The sequence below is a fragment of the Lagopus muta genome, chromosome 5, assembly GCF_023343835.1.
Source record: "Lagopus muta isolate bLagMut1 chromosome 5, bLagMut1 primary, whole genome shotgun sequence".
NCBI lineage: Eukaryota > Metazoa > Chordata > Aves > Galliformes > Phasianidae > Lagopus > Lagopus muta.
The window spans coordinates 58,283,931-58,298,599 of NC_064437.1; the positions used below are offsets into that span (position 1 = coordinate 58,283,931).

The 14,669-nt window shown below is 40.8% G+C and overlaps 1 protein-coding gene across 8 annotated transcripts in view; it reads right to left on the reverse strand.

Moving 5' to 3' along the window:
* Nucleotides 1–615: 615 nt before the first annotated feature.
* The window catches only part of ABLIM1 (actin binding LIM protein 1), a 174,656-nt gene continuing 160,602 nt past the window's right edge, over nucleotides 616–14,669 (reverse strand). For 7 of the 8 annotated variants that reach the window (XM_048947026.1, XM_048947029.1, XM_048947023.1 and 4 more), the window contains 4 exons: nucleotides 14,518–14,605; nucleotides 13,489–13,550; nucleotides 13,117–13,177; nucleotides 9,373–12,330 (listed from right to left, as the gene is read on the reverse strand). In XM_048947026.1, coding sequence (XP_048802983.1) covers nucleotides 12,293–12,330; nucleotides 13,117–13,177; nucleotides 13,489–13,550; nucleotides 14,518–14,605 — 249 coding nt within the window. In that variant the 3' untranslated portion in view covers nucleotides 9,373–12,292. Of the gene's footprint in view, nucleotides 6,882–8,184; nucleotides 8,266–9,372; nucleotides 12,331–13,116; nucleotides 13,178–13,488; nucleotides 13,551–14,517; nucleotides 14,606–14,669 lie in introns of those variants that run through there. The other variant, XM_048947030.1, reaches the window with a different exon arrangement.

Sequence of the window (14,669 nt, forward strand, 5' to 3'; positions counted from 1 at the left end):
GCTGCCACTTCTGCTCTTTGTAAACCACCAGCTGACCACACAGCATTAACACTCCTATGTGGTTTGCAGAATAGATATTTTAGTAATATAGTTACCAGAAGCTTTTGTCCATTCTAGAATGTTTGGTCAACTATTTACTGAAGCCATGCAATTTTGTTCATCTGCTTTGGTCTGGACATTTATGTCTCACCTGTATCCTTCCTGAGAGCACAACCTGTTTTCTAAGGAGACTATGATACAGCTCTGCAAGATGAAAGAAAAAAAAACACAAATAAATGAGACTACATGAACCCAGCAATTAAGAATAAAGCTTCAAACTTTATTCATTGACTTGAGTACAACAGTGATGCAGATTACAGTGGCACAGGAGTGCAGTATGTGCTGTTTGCAGTATGACAGTTGAAACAGTAATTGTACAGAACAGCAACCCAGCTCAACTGTTCATTATGCATACAAGCAGACTTACAAGACATCGACTCATTTTTACAGGGAGACTCACAGAGAGCTGTCTCACAGATGAGTGGGAAACACAGGGACACCTCCCTGGAACGCTGGTTTGTTTGACATGCAGAGGGAGGAGAAAAGAAAAAATTAAAAACAAAATCCTATCACCAAAATCTACTCTTTTAAAAATAAAATATACCTCTGAAAAAAATTAGTTTCAGTTTCCAAAGCTTAAAAAAAAGTCCCAGATGTAAGGCCCTCTTACAGGAAGAGTTATCAGCAATGACCTAGTCGCACTGCCTGGACAAGACAGACCCAATGGTGATACTCTGAGACTCTTCTGGTCTCGACAGATGAAAAGAGCCTGCCTGCTCCCAAATGTGCAGACATCAGTGAGAGAATCCACTGACCGCAGTGGGTTTGCACTGGGGGACCTGTCAGAGCGCCCACGGGAGCCAGGCACAGCCCGGTAAGGCACCGCTGGGATTTGCTTCTGCTTCTTCAAGACTTTCTACACTTCATTTCCTAATGCCTAGGAGCAAGGTCCTGTGGGCTTCAGCCTTACAAGTCCTGGGAGAAGCACTCATATTAACTACAGTCATTTCTGGCATACCAGGTTACGGCTTGCCTTCAGTCATTTCTTTTTACCTCTAAAGAAGGATCACGGTGCACGTGGAAGGAGCACCTCTTCACGTGGACAAGCATTTTTGAGGAAATCATTGGCAGAAATCTATTTCCCTGCTAGAAGCCCTTTGGGCAACAAATAATTTATTTTGCATACAGGCAAACAACATTAATGGCCAATTAGATTCCCACTTCCTGCACTGATGCTCACATTAAAATTAATAACACTTATTCCCTCTATGCAACTGCCAGCATCACATAGCTCCTGCCAGCAGAGTTGCCTCACTAAAATCTCAGCATCTTTGCATTGTAACAGATTTTTTGTTTTCTACTTTATCAAGCACAAAATAGTTGTGTGGGAGAAGTCAGAAGAAAAACTCACCAGCAAGAACGGTCCTGCGACCCACAGCGATAAGAGTGTTTCTACACTAAGAGAAAGGCTCTTCATTCCATAGCAGTGGTGTAAAATCATACCATGTGTTGGCAAGATCACTCCTTCCACATCTACACATTATGACTATGCTGGACTCCAGCAGATATGCTGGCAAAGAACTGGACCATGACCTGGGCCTAAGCAAATGTGAAAGGGGGTTGTGGGACCAAGCCTCAAGAGTCTGCTGGGAAATGACTGGTATTTCAGCACAGATCAGCAGATTTTTTCGCTTCCTGCATGTTTTATGCATTGTTATTATCACTGACTTGAGCAAAGATGCTCATAATCTACAGGTGCTCCAAACTTGACTTCTCCACAGTCTGAAATAGGCAATACAAACTGGCATGCATTTCTTCTAAGTCTGCTAAACACCACTCCAGCAAACTCTGGAGCAATCAAGCTTGGACCAGATGATCATACAGTCAGAGTTGTTTGAGTTGGAAGGGATCTTTAAAGGTCACCTGGTCCAACTTCTCTGCAATGAACCGGGGCATCTACAGCTCCATCAGGTGCTCAGTGCCTGGTCCAGCCTCACCTGAAATGTCTCCAGGGATGAGGATCCATCACCTCCCTGGGCAACCTGTTCCAGTGCTTCACCACCCTTACTGTAAAAAACTTCCTTAAACCCAATCTAAACCTCCCCTCTCTTACTTTGAAACTCTGGTCCTATTACAACAGACCCTGATAAAGATTCTGTCCCCTCCTTTAGGTACTGAAAGGCTGCTCCCAGGCCTCCCCAGAGATAGTTCCAGCTCTCTCAGCCTGTCCTTGCAGGGGAGGTGTTTGCCTTGGATCACTTTATGGCCCTCCTCTGGATGTGCTCCAACAGGTCCATGTCTCTGCTGTACTGAGGACCCCACATCTGGACACAGTGTTCCAGGTGACGTCTCACCAGTGCAGAGTGCAGGGGAAGGACCACCACCCTTGACCTGCTGCTTATCCTTGTGAATCCCTTCCTATTTGAGATATTCTATGATTCTATAGTTATTCTACCTGTCCTCCTCCAGAACTTCATACATCTCCATGCACTGATATTACCTGACATGGCAGTGACACTCCAGGAGCAGCAATGGCTTACAGAAAGGGATTTCATTTCAAAACATGTCTAGTTTCAGACTAATTGCAGCAAGGGAGAGCTTGGGCACTTCAGTGCTAGGCGCAGACAGACTTGGGGCCAGACAAGTTGGTAAGGCGAGTTGACATCTGTCTTGACAGGACTAATAGCATTACTGGAACCACAGAGCTCTCTTGCCTCCACATGCAGCTATTAAGAAACTTCCTGTTTTCCTAGTCTAACCTTTCACAGCACACTGCAGCTATGTGCACGATGCATCACAAACTATGTTTAATGAAAGGCTACTAACCAAACTGAGAACAAAAATAAGTTTCTGAGAGTTATGCCACTAAAATGTCTCCTAAATGACACCAGCGTGAAATGGTAACAAAAAGAAAATCACGAAGTTCTGTGAGTGAGCTTCACGAGAAATTACTCTTCCAGTTGTACAGAAAGTTTAGGATCCCAGTTTAGGATCCCAAAGAAACTTGGGATGGGACACTGTCAAAGTTGAGATGCTAAAATTCAGCTCCCTAAACAGAGGCCACAATAGATCACGTAATTTCATTGAGAAACAATGGACAGTTTAGTAATTTCTAAATCTGCTTTCTCAAGTGGGAAAGTGACCTTGCCTCCTGCACACTCCATACGTCACAGAACAAGGCATCTGTAAGTGACAGCCTTCATTTCAGACTTACGGCTGCCTATTTAACACAACTAGTTGGAAATTCCAGGTTAACTTCTTGCACAGCATCTCAACTGCATCTGTATATAATTCAGTTTTGCACACGTGTGGTTATTTTGTAATTCCATCCTGCACACCTATTTTTACAGGTCTTTGCTCATCATTCTTAAAGCAGAAGGGGAAAAAACAAGAGATAACCAGTTTTCGGTCCTCTCAGCAGAGACTGTTGACAGCACTGTTTGATAGGACTTCATCAGAAGCTCAGATGCTTTGCAGGAGACAGAAGTACTTGAGTGTGTACTTAAGGCATATTCTTACACACTTAAGTATTTACTGAATTATTTAAAGTCTAGTTACAAAGCTCTATGTTAGATTACAGTATTCAAATTTATCAGCCACAAGGGAACATTGAGAGGGGAATTACAAAGAATCATCTAACAGTGCAGAGCTGCCCAACAAACAATACACTACTGGATTGATACTAGGAAAATGATTCACTGATTACAAAGACAATTCTCCCCAGGGCTGCATTTCCTTTTTATTAGGTGGGAAGAGCAGATTAAAGTTGGGAAAGTGCTGCAGTGACAACTGCTAAGAGCCCACTGCAAAACACATGCTGGCTGGCTGCAGTGTATTCAGGGTGTGAGATCTTTGGGGTGCGTCTGCTTATAGGTGGCTGGGATGGTTAACAGGAACTAAGCATAGGCATGATACGAATGCTCAGAAAACCCTCATGGTCTCAATCAGAAGTAAAGCACTGACTATGCTCCACACCAGCAAGATATGAACCAGCACCAGCCCAAAAATCCACTTAGGAGATTAATTGTATCTGCAGCATCTAAGCTGGCTTCTCTTCATTCCTACCCATGCTGCAACTGCAACTTTAAATTCTCAGCTGATAAGGCAGACACAGATTATCTTGTCATTTTTCAAAGGCTGGAGGAATGGGTTCTTTTCTTTTTTTCTCTTTTGGTTTTTTTTTGAGGGGAGAGAGAAGACAACCTGCCTTAGTCATCTCTGAAATGACTGGGTAGGATATTCACATACACTGTTCAACAACCTAAAGCTGAGGGCTGGCAGCTCACATCTGTGACAGCAGTCTTCGTATCAGAAAGGTCTGTTGTCAAGGTGACCTGAGATACCTACAAAGCCCACTGTGTTTGGGTGGCAGCAGCGCAGCATCACCTATAGGATACGGATTGGTAAAGTTTAGAGAATTTTAATACTTTAAATGATCAAATCCAAGTGTTCTCAACATAAGGCCACAATTTGCAGGTAACATACACTGAATTTTGGAGACTAGTGCTCACAAAGCTTATGACTGTAAAATGGATGAGGTTTCAGCTATCACTCAAAAATGCATCTCTAACTGCCAGTGCTCCTCGCTCCCATTTGTTTCTCAGTGTTCCTCTAAAGCCATTTCAGATGCTGGTTCTGAAAAACGAAGTAAAAAATGTTGAACCAATCCTTGCTGTAATCTCAGTGAAGTCCAGATAGCCAAGCCACACTCAGCTGCGTGGTACAGTGTTCAGTGGGGACCTGTGTTCAGTGGGGACAATGCTGCCAGGTCTGCATGTGAGAACATTCTCAATCACACCCCTTGGACCCACCATTCACTTAGCTCCAGAGCATGGAGCACATGAACCACAGTGACCTGCTCCAGCAGGACCACCTATACCAGCAAAGATGGGGCAGGATTGGGCAGTCCTGCACATTTCATGGTGAAATGCCATTTGGTGACATACAGAACTCAACACAGTGGTAGTGAACCTCACAACTACGTGGGACTGTTTCCTCTTCCTGACTTCCAGATTTTAACTCTAATGTCTAATGTAACAGAAAATACAAAGGTTCTGATGTCTCCAGTGCCAAAAGTTTCTGCATTAAGAATGAAACCTTGATATTCTTTGACAGACACAGAACCTAAATGACTTCCTCCAATACTAGGAGATGGTCATTAGTGCAGTTTGCATTGGCAGTTAAGCATCAAGAAGAGAAAAAGCTGATGCTGCAGCCACAATGCATTCATTCAGTTACTTTGGTGCTCATGTCCTTCTCTGTATAGGACCTGCCCAGAAGCAGTTAAGATATATATATATATATATATAGGCAGTTATTTTTCAAGCTGCAATATAGTGGAAGAAGACTGAAAGCAATAAAAAGTTCAACGCAGCTCAGAAACCACCTTGCATGATTTCTCTGTCTTCATAAACCAAGTCAGGCACAAAGGGAAATAAAAATAACCAAGGCTGGAGCTTTGAAGCTTCAAGAGAGGAAAAAAAAAAAGATGCTGCACCTTCTTTCCCAAGCAGAAGTGAAAAACTACTTTAACTAAAAAGGGATGCTTGGCCCCATGCACTGTGCCATACTGACAACAGCAACTGCAATTTAATCAGATAGCCTCTATTGGCAGAGCATGGCACCTTGGTGGTACCTTTCAATTCATAAACATTCCTCCTAAAGAGGGATGATAATTTATGTTGACTTGCAGAGAACCACCTTCCCTGCTGATGTAAAATCCACTGCAGTCTAAGGAGCTGTACTTAGTAATTAATTACTAGAAAGGAGTCTGTCCAAAATCTCTGGGTGTGAACCAGGGCACACTTAAAAAAGCATTTTCTCACTCTATCATTCCCACCTTCAGCTACCCATCTGTTGGACTAAATTACAAGAAAACTGACTCTTCTCCATCATTCCCATTACTCAGGTGATCTTACATTATTTGACTGGTTAAGCTCCAGCCTTATTAATTCAAGCAGAAAGTGTGGAAGAGGGAAGACCGACAACAGACACAGCAATTCACTTCCTACATCCTAGCAAATATATACAAGTACAAGGAGTCTGCTTTCTGAGAATTCAACTGGTATGCATGTAGGTGAGCAAAGTGCCCACCTCTGCAGATAGTATCACACAAAGATGCAGTTTCAAAAGACTGCCGGTGAAGAAACAGTTGTGTGAAAGACTGGACGTGACCATATGGATGTGTTACAAAGGGCTTCTCCTTCACTATGGAGTATCTGTCTTTCTCTCCATATATACACATATATACACATACATACACAGATGAGTAGATATAAATACATGTGCGCACACACACAAACACACATACATATATATATATTATATATATATATATATATATATTTCTTTTCCAGTTCTTGGAGTGGTTACAACTACTTTAGTCTACAAGGCATCCTAAGGGCACTTCCTGGCTCTAGCAATAAAGTTCCATCTTGTTATGGAGAGAAGTAAAGGGAATATCACTGAGGGAGAAGAAAAGTTTCCTATCTTGTATATTTATCATGTAAAAGGCCGACACCTCTGAAAATTATCACTGTTGTTTCTGAGCCCAGATATTTTCTCCCTGTGTTGCAGGAGGGCAAAGGTTCATCTTGTTCAATTGCTGTGTGTAGAGGTGCCACTATGCGGTTTTCCCTTTTTGATGGGTAAGTGGATGCTTCCAAATAGTTTGGATTGCAGGATACAACATCCTACACGTCATTTTTAGTTGTTTGCTTAAAGGGAGATTAAAAGAGTTTTGCTTTTTTCTTCATGTCGTTGCGTCTCCAGAGAGGTAACTTGTCAAACTCCTGTATCGTCATGCCAAATATCTCTTGGAAAACTTCAGGTGCTAAGTGACGCTTTAAAAAAAGAAAAAAAAAAGAGGGGGGGAAGAAAAGGCAATGGTCAGTCAAAGCTGAAAAAGATGCAATGGGAGACAGGAGTGCCTTAAGGGATTTCATGTCACTCTAGATGCCACTGCAAGATCTAGCGATAGAAGCTTGATGAAATACCAAAACACGTATCCAAGTCGTAATGAACCTGGATTCTCAGTGCACCAATAACATTTTGCTGTTTGTAACCTCGTCTGAAAGGTTACAAAGGGGATCAGAAGAACTATTTCAGTTGATGAATGAGCAAGACAGAATAAACAAGTTGTCTGAAGTTACCCAACATGCAGTGATAGATAACAGAAAAGAAATAGCACTTGCATGCCCCTCTCCAGGCTTTAACTAGTCATCTCTGTTCACACAGAGAAGTGCAGGCTCTGGGTTTAGGTGAGCTTTGTTGAAGGGCTGCAGGTTGAACGTGCCACGTTGCAAACTTTAAGAAAGACATCTGGCCAGACTAACTGCCCAGCACATTTCTCTACCACAACTGAAACATGTCTTGTGTGAGTTATCTCTGTTATTCCTCTGCCCTAGAGTGCACTGGACAGATAAAGTCCCTCCTCCTGGTGTTAACATAATACCACCTTGAATTTCCATTAGCTAGATACATGATTGCTATCTAAAAATGTAAATCAGTGGGTACTCACCCGAGTTTTCATGCCTTCTTTCATGCATCTCCACAAGATTAATTAACTAGAAGTAACCTAAACATCCCCCAGCTAGAAATTTCATTGGGCTGCTTACGTGTAACCCACAGATTGGTGGACAACTTTTATTTGTTAGTAGAGATTTAAATCCTCATGTTTTTGCATAATGAGTCACTCTGACACTTACCAACGAATCAGAGAAAGTTAGACTTTGGATTCTCAAAGGTGGTTGGTACTGACACTTCACTGAGAAAGGATGCAGGCCCAGACAAAGCTTTGCCCCACTCTGACATGGGTCCTATGACTGTGAAACGCTTGACCAACTTCAGTCTTTTTTACCAATTTGCAAGTATGAAAATAATTGCTTGAAAAATAAGGGGGCTGTGAACAGCTCTGCCCAGGAGCAGGGGGACAGAGGCATTCCTGCTCAGAGATGTGTGACTCCTGGCCTAGCACCACTTGCTGAGAAGCTGCTGCTTCCTCCCCGTCTGATTCCTTCTTCACCATTTACTGCTGAGAAATCTTGTTAGTCTAACAAGGACCCACACGTTAGTGTTTGAGCTTTCAAGTGTCCAACAACAAACAACTTCAGCAGGAAAAAGCATTTAGGAACTTGCTTCTCTTACCTCCAGCCTGGTTCTGTCTACATCTTTTAGTATTTTATTTCGCCCTCTGTTGGTCACCATGAGTATTTCATATGGAAAAATCTGTTAACAATGTATAAAAAGGGGAAAAAAGAGAGGTATTTACATTTCAAAACAAAAAGAACACAACGTGTCTTATTTTCATAGCCACGCAAACATTCTTTTTCCTTTTCAACGAAAATTACAGCATTTCTTTTTTGAAAGATGCATGAAAGACAGGCCAATCTGGACAAAGCAAGAACTTGTTCAGTATCAAAGTCAAACTGCCTCACACATTTGAGGTTCTGCATACACTGATTTTTATAGTGCATATAACATATTAGCTGGCTTTGTTAAGACAGAGTTCTCTCTATTCAATATACTTTCTCATCTAGCAATGTACAAATTTTAGGGATTATTAAGATACGTAGATTTGGCACTCATTGGTCTGGCTGATGGTTGCCAAAACGGACAGCTCTAAGAAAACAAATTCAGAGGACTCTTAAAAATACATGAACATACATCTGACAGTCCATCTGAAGGAACAGTAACTCTGAAAAAGCAAGATATTCATTAGTGGGGGCTACTGCATTCAACAAAATTCATCAAAGGATTTTCTTTGCTTGTTTGGACAGTTAAAGAACATACATACGTGGACTAAAGAGATGTTTTTGTATTCATATTCATCTTACACATCTTCATCTGCTTCAGAAGAGTATCTGTCCCGTACATCTCCCATTACATTTCCCTTGATTTCCCTCTACATTTCAAATAACATCCAGAGCTTATACAAATCAGCTACTGCCAACAATTAATTCCTGGATGCATAAATGATTTACTTTTTCTTCTACTCGTACAGGTTCTGAGTTTGAAGTAAAGTGTTTAAAGTCAGTGGGTCTCAGATCAGTTTAATGCAACAGAAACAACGATGCTTAGAAAGGATTTCAGAAAACCATATGGATTAAAACCATTCCTGGCAAACAAAACTGTTTTAGCCAGATACTTGCCCACTGAATGAAATCACCAAAACTCTCCTGGACAAGTAGCTTATTTATAATAAAATTCTATTAATTATTTTAACAACAGAAGAAATTCCACCAAATCAGGTTCTGGGTAGTACTAAGCAATTAAGTTAATTCCATTGTAAACGATTACCCCAATGAAATGCAATAAATAAGATTCAGGCACCAATGAACACACCACGGAGTTTATTGTAAGTAATAATAATTTAAGTAATGTGTGCTTACATACCAGCTTTAAGATAGGATTCTTAGGAGACTCTGACATTGTCACAATGGTACAATTAAGTCTATACTTTGAATTACATTGTTTATGTTCAATAGTGGAAATGGCTACCATATACAGCATTAAAGGAAACTGAAATGCAACTCTTCAAAATACTTAAACAGGCAGAGTTTAAGTCAAGGTCTATGGTCATAAGTACATTTTATATTCAGGTATTCACAGTAAGGTATGTTTCAGTCTGGGGTGTTAGGATGCACAAATTCTGTCCCTTCTGGTGAACCGCTTGGTAAGATTTGGGCTTCCTGAAATTTACTAATTTTCACTTCCCAGGTGTTTCAGGCTGACACTGAGTTGGCTTTTTTCACTTCATAGAATCACAGAATGGCTTGGTTTAGAAGAGACCTTAAAGGTCACCTAGTAGCCACTTGATCAGGTTTAAATTACTGTTGGATCATTGACATGAACAGAACTGCCACTTAGCATAACCTCAGGGACTGGCATAACCTTTTTAAACATCAACAGAAAGCGACCTGTACTCTCATGAACATTCCCACAAATTTTATCATTAGTAGTATGACAGAATTTGTAACCCACCACAAAATTCCAAATAACAGGATGCATTAATGGCAGTGAGGGCTGTAAGAAATGCTATTGCACTGAAAAAAGAAATCATTTGGAATAAAAAGCATAATCTCAGAAGTCAGGGATGTTCTCAAGGTCTATACTTACATAGTATATAAAAACATTTGTTCACGTACACTGCACTAGGGTCTCAGCTCATAAAGCTAAGGTTATTGCCTTCTACAATTTGTCTGGGGGTCACCTGGAAGCACAAGCAGTAATCTGGTTTGCATATAAAGCTCCTCACTTAACTGCAGCAATGCTGATCCTTGCAACTCTGGGAAAGCCATGATTTCTCAGAAGGTTCACCAGCCACAGAGAAAGTTGCAAGATTTAGAGCACAGCACTGGCTGAAGCCTTTCTGTAGATTATGTTCATTTTTGACTCAGCCACCTCTAGACACAGCAGCAAAAGCATTTTTATTTATACCTTAACTCATATTCAGCTGATATTACCTCTTTTTCCCAACAAATCTCGTAACAAAGTTCTTATATAGGGAACTAAGCATTATAAAAGATTTCAGGCACCATTAGCCTCAAACCAGAGATCTGTGTTGAGCCTCAGCCATGTGTTGTGAACCATAATATCCTGTGTCACTTTTCAAACATAACAGATCCAAGACTTTGCAATCAAGTGTGGTCTGCTATTTTGGCTACTGAAAGCTTGACAGAGAACTAGCTATTTACTGAGCCCTTCAGTATCTTCATTGTGTCTCTGAGAAAGCCTGCTCCACCCAAAAGGAGCACACTGACTGCCTTCAGCCAGAGTATGAATACCCAGGATAGGCAAATTCCAGAACAAAGGGAAAGGTTTGGCACAAAGGGAGAAGGGATTGAGATGAGGTAAAGAAGAACAAGGGAACCAAGACATCTCCTGTATTTTATCTGCATTTCACAGTCAAATCTTCATTATCTTGAACGAAATTGAATAACATCTGCACTTGCCTTTGGCTCCAACATGTTAGGCATAGATACTCCTCTGTCCATTCTCATTCCAGGGACATGACCATCCGGAAGGGACTGCATCAGATACAGGTATACATCAGACACATAGGTTACACACACAGAGGGTAAAGGCACTCAAGAAGTGATGAAAACAAAGGTGAATTTGCACTGAGACTCCCTTCAAGCCTTATTGCTTACTCTGACCACACAGGACATTGCCATGGTTACTGGCAATCAATTCTCAGAAGCATGTTTTCCTGAGGCATCCTTCCACCCTCTCTACCACCACATTTTCTGACATTACTGGGGCTGGATGGACCTGGGGACCCTGAGAGAATGGCAGGCCCTTCCCAACCCCAATCATCAAGTAAGGCTCTTATCTGGAACAAATACAGAGAAGCATAAATTCAGATTTTGCTCAACAGTACACATAAGCAGCCTGTCTGCCCTTCATGTCACTTAGTGCATCAGCCAAGGTGTTGGGTTGGTTTGCTTTTTTTTGTGTGTGTGTGTGTGTGTGTGTGTGTGTGTGTGTGTGTGTGTGTGTACAGTGGAAAATATTGACTATGAACAAGAACAAGGATAGGGCTGTTGTCAAAAGGTACTGTTTTGACACAGGTTCAATTACATCTTGAATATAATACATGAAGAACTCCTCTCTTCTCCCATAATCTTATTTTCTTTCCATTCATCACAGTTTTGATATATCGTTAACAAATACATCCACATCATTAAAACCTTTCTTAAATTGTCACTTCATAATGTGATTGTGTTGAGGGGCCAGCCAGGCTCAAACTATTCTGGAAAAAATCACTTAGACAGGTTTTGGGATAAAAGGGTTAATTTTTGCAAGCATGTGTCTTAATAGCTCATCTGTGATGGTAGCACTGTAGAAAGATATTGATTAGTCATCTTGTCTGAAGAATAAATTCCAGGGCAAAAAGGCTCCTGGTATGGAAGAAAATTGCCTCCAGAAAATTATTTCAAAGCATCTCTGGGGCTGGTACTAGACAGGCTGGAGATAAATCCACCCTCAGCTGTCCAGAAAGAACTATTGCAGGCAACTCGTATTTGAACAGACAGTGGATTTTATCTCAGACTGGTCTGAGCCTTCTCAACCCAGTTCTGGGGAGGTACAAGGAAGGAGGAATCTGAGACTGTGCCTGTTTTTTATCAATTAAGAGTCTACATTGGTGATTATGCTTAAACATGCAGGTAAATCAAAGTTAATGTCTTAAGAAACCCTTCCCTGTAGCAGAAATTCAGACTTAAAAAGAAAGTGGATGCTTTTAAATCCGTTGTCAGTTGATTGATGAAAACCCGTACTCTACCTGGAAATCTGAAAAACAAAAGAGAAATCTCATCAGCTGCAGAGTGTTGAAGAGGAGATAGACACAGTCTGCCAGATAATCCTTGTGTTTTGTGATCCACTTCATCTACTCAAAATCCCACCTGATTCTATACAGTCAGCAAACCTCCCTACTTTAGGGCTTAGTTTGTGAAGAGCAAAGCACTCCCTACATTGCAGACCACTTCAAGTGTGCTTCTCACTCTGGAAAACTAAGTCACACTAGAAACATCAGAGGCAGAGAACCATAATAGTTGGCAAATAAATAGCCTACTAATATTCAACTTTTTAGAGCATGATTCACCTGACAACAGGTAGCTCTGTAGGATTCCTTCACAGTCTATAAAGAGACACAAGCAGAAGCTTATGATCTTTACCATAAAGTATCTAAGACAGAAGGGATCAGTCTCACTCAGAAGGCAAATCTGTCTCTCTCCCTCTCTCTCCCCCCACCACTAAGCTCAAACATTTTCAAAATATTAATTCAGAACATATTTCAATTACCTACAGACTATCACCTGCTTCCAATGTGAACAATGCTAAAGCGTGCTCTTGGCAAAAACAGGGATGATAGAAGATTTAGCAAAATAAACCCAAACTTTTAAACATGTACTTGCAGAGTTTGAGTTAACTATCAAGTTTGCCCAGAGAAGTTAAAACCACTTAACAAATACAAAGCAAATCCACAGTCTTAATATGAAGCAGCAGAAATGAGCACTCATCGCAATACATTCTCCATATACAATACATAAAAAAGTGGCATGTGAAAATCCTTACCTCTAACCCCACCACTCACGTCCCCATAACTGTTGTACTGACCAAAGTCTGTAGACACCGGCTGTAACAGGAAAAGAGGGACATGCACATAAATGCACAGTTCATGGCTTCACCAGTGGGTTGATAGAAGAGAAGTAACAAATTGTTTAAAGCTCTTCTTTCCTCAACCTCCATAAGCTCTCTTGCATTGCTTTCTTGTATTTTTAACACTAAGTTTGTGGGGAGGGAAACAAGGTTTTGCCTGACTTCAGATGGTCTTATGGAAAAGCTCAATAAAACTTAAAATCCAAAACAGTTAATAGGGAAATAAATACATAAATACCACAGATGATTAAAGTTACTTTCTGAATCTCAAAACATCCATCTCCTTACCCTGTGAAGTCCATTTTTTCCATAGCCAGGAAGAGAAGAGGTTTTGGAGGCTGAAGCGTGGGCTGTTGAAAAAGAAAGGGAAAAATTGTTTATTGAAACAATCTCATGGAAAAGCAAAAGTAAGAACATTTGAGAAATCAACTTGCAGAAAAAAATACAGATGAAGAACTAAGGGGAAGCTTAACCAACTGAGATACGCTGATTTCAAGAAGCTACCATCTCAGTTCCAAACTATCACAACTTTCCATATGCTCTGTAAGTTACATGCAACACAATCATGTCATAGTGCCAGGCTCAGAATCAAAGTGACCTCTACTAAGCTGAAAGTAATGAGAGCAAAATAACTTTCCAGCCTTCAGATAGATAAGAGTATTGCTATATATCTTACAATAATACCAAGAAGGGGATCAAAAGAATCCAAGAAGATTAGCACTGTTTGACTGGATAGGTTTCCTGTTAAGAGTCCTATTGTATTTCACTCTCCTGAAGTGGCACACCTGAGTTACATGTAACCACACCTTCTAAACCTTTAACAAATTTTTTTTCCACTCATCCTACCTTAACTATTATTACATTCATATGCTCAGCTTCTGCTGGTGCACAAGCCAATATACATGAATAGCACACACTGCTCTGTGTTCCTAATTTTTTTTGCTATAAGGGAGAAAAGGCTCTTTAAGTCATGTAATACTGCTACTGACAAAGGTTTTGGCCCTGACTTGGCCAGGACAAGGATCAGAACAGATAGTAATGGCTGAATTCAAACAAATCTTAGAACGTGGCAGCCTGATCTGATGTTATAGTCATCTTATACATAACACAACACTTCCTAGAACATGACAGGGTTCAACTCCATGAAATGGGAGTAAAACAAGGCATTAGCCCATCCTTTTCACGGAAGAACAACAGAATACCACTTATACATATCAATCTCCCAGTGGTGCCTCTGATGGAAAAACACTGAGTATGCATCCATGTGGCATTCATTACTCACAGTTCATTATTAGCTTCATTGCCTAGATGAATTACCTGGAGAATCGTAACGACTGGCAGAAAAGGCTGACCTCTCCTTTTCCATCTCTTCCTTCAGTATCAATTGTCCAAGACCAGAATTAAGCTACAGACAGCAATTAAAAATATATGAATAAAATAAAACTGGCAGAGGAATTATAAGTTGCTTA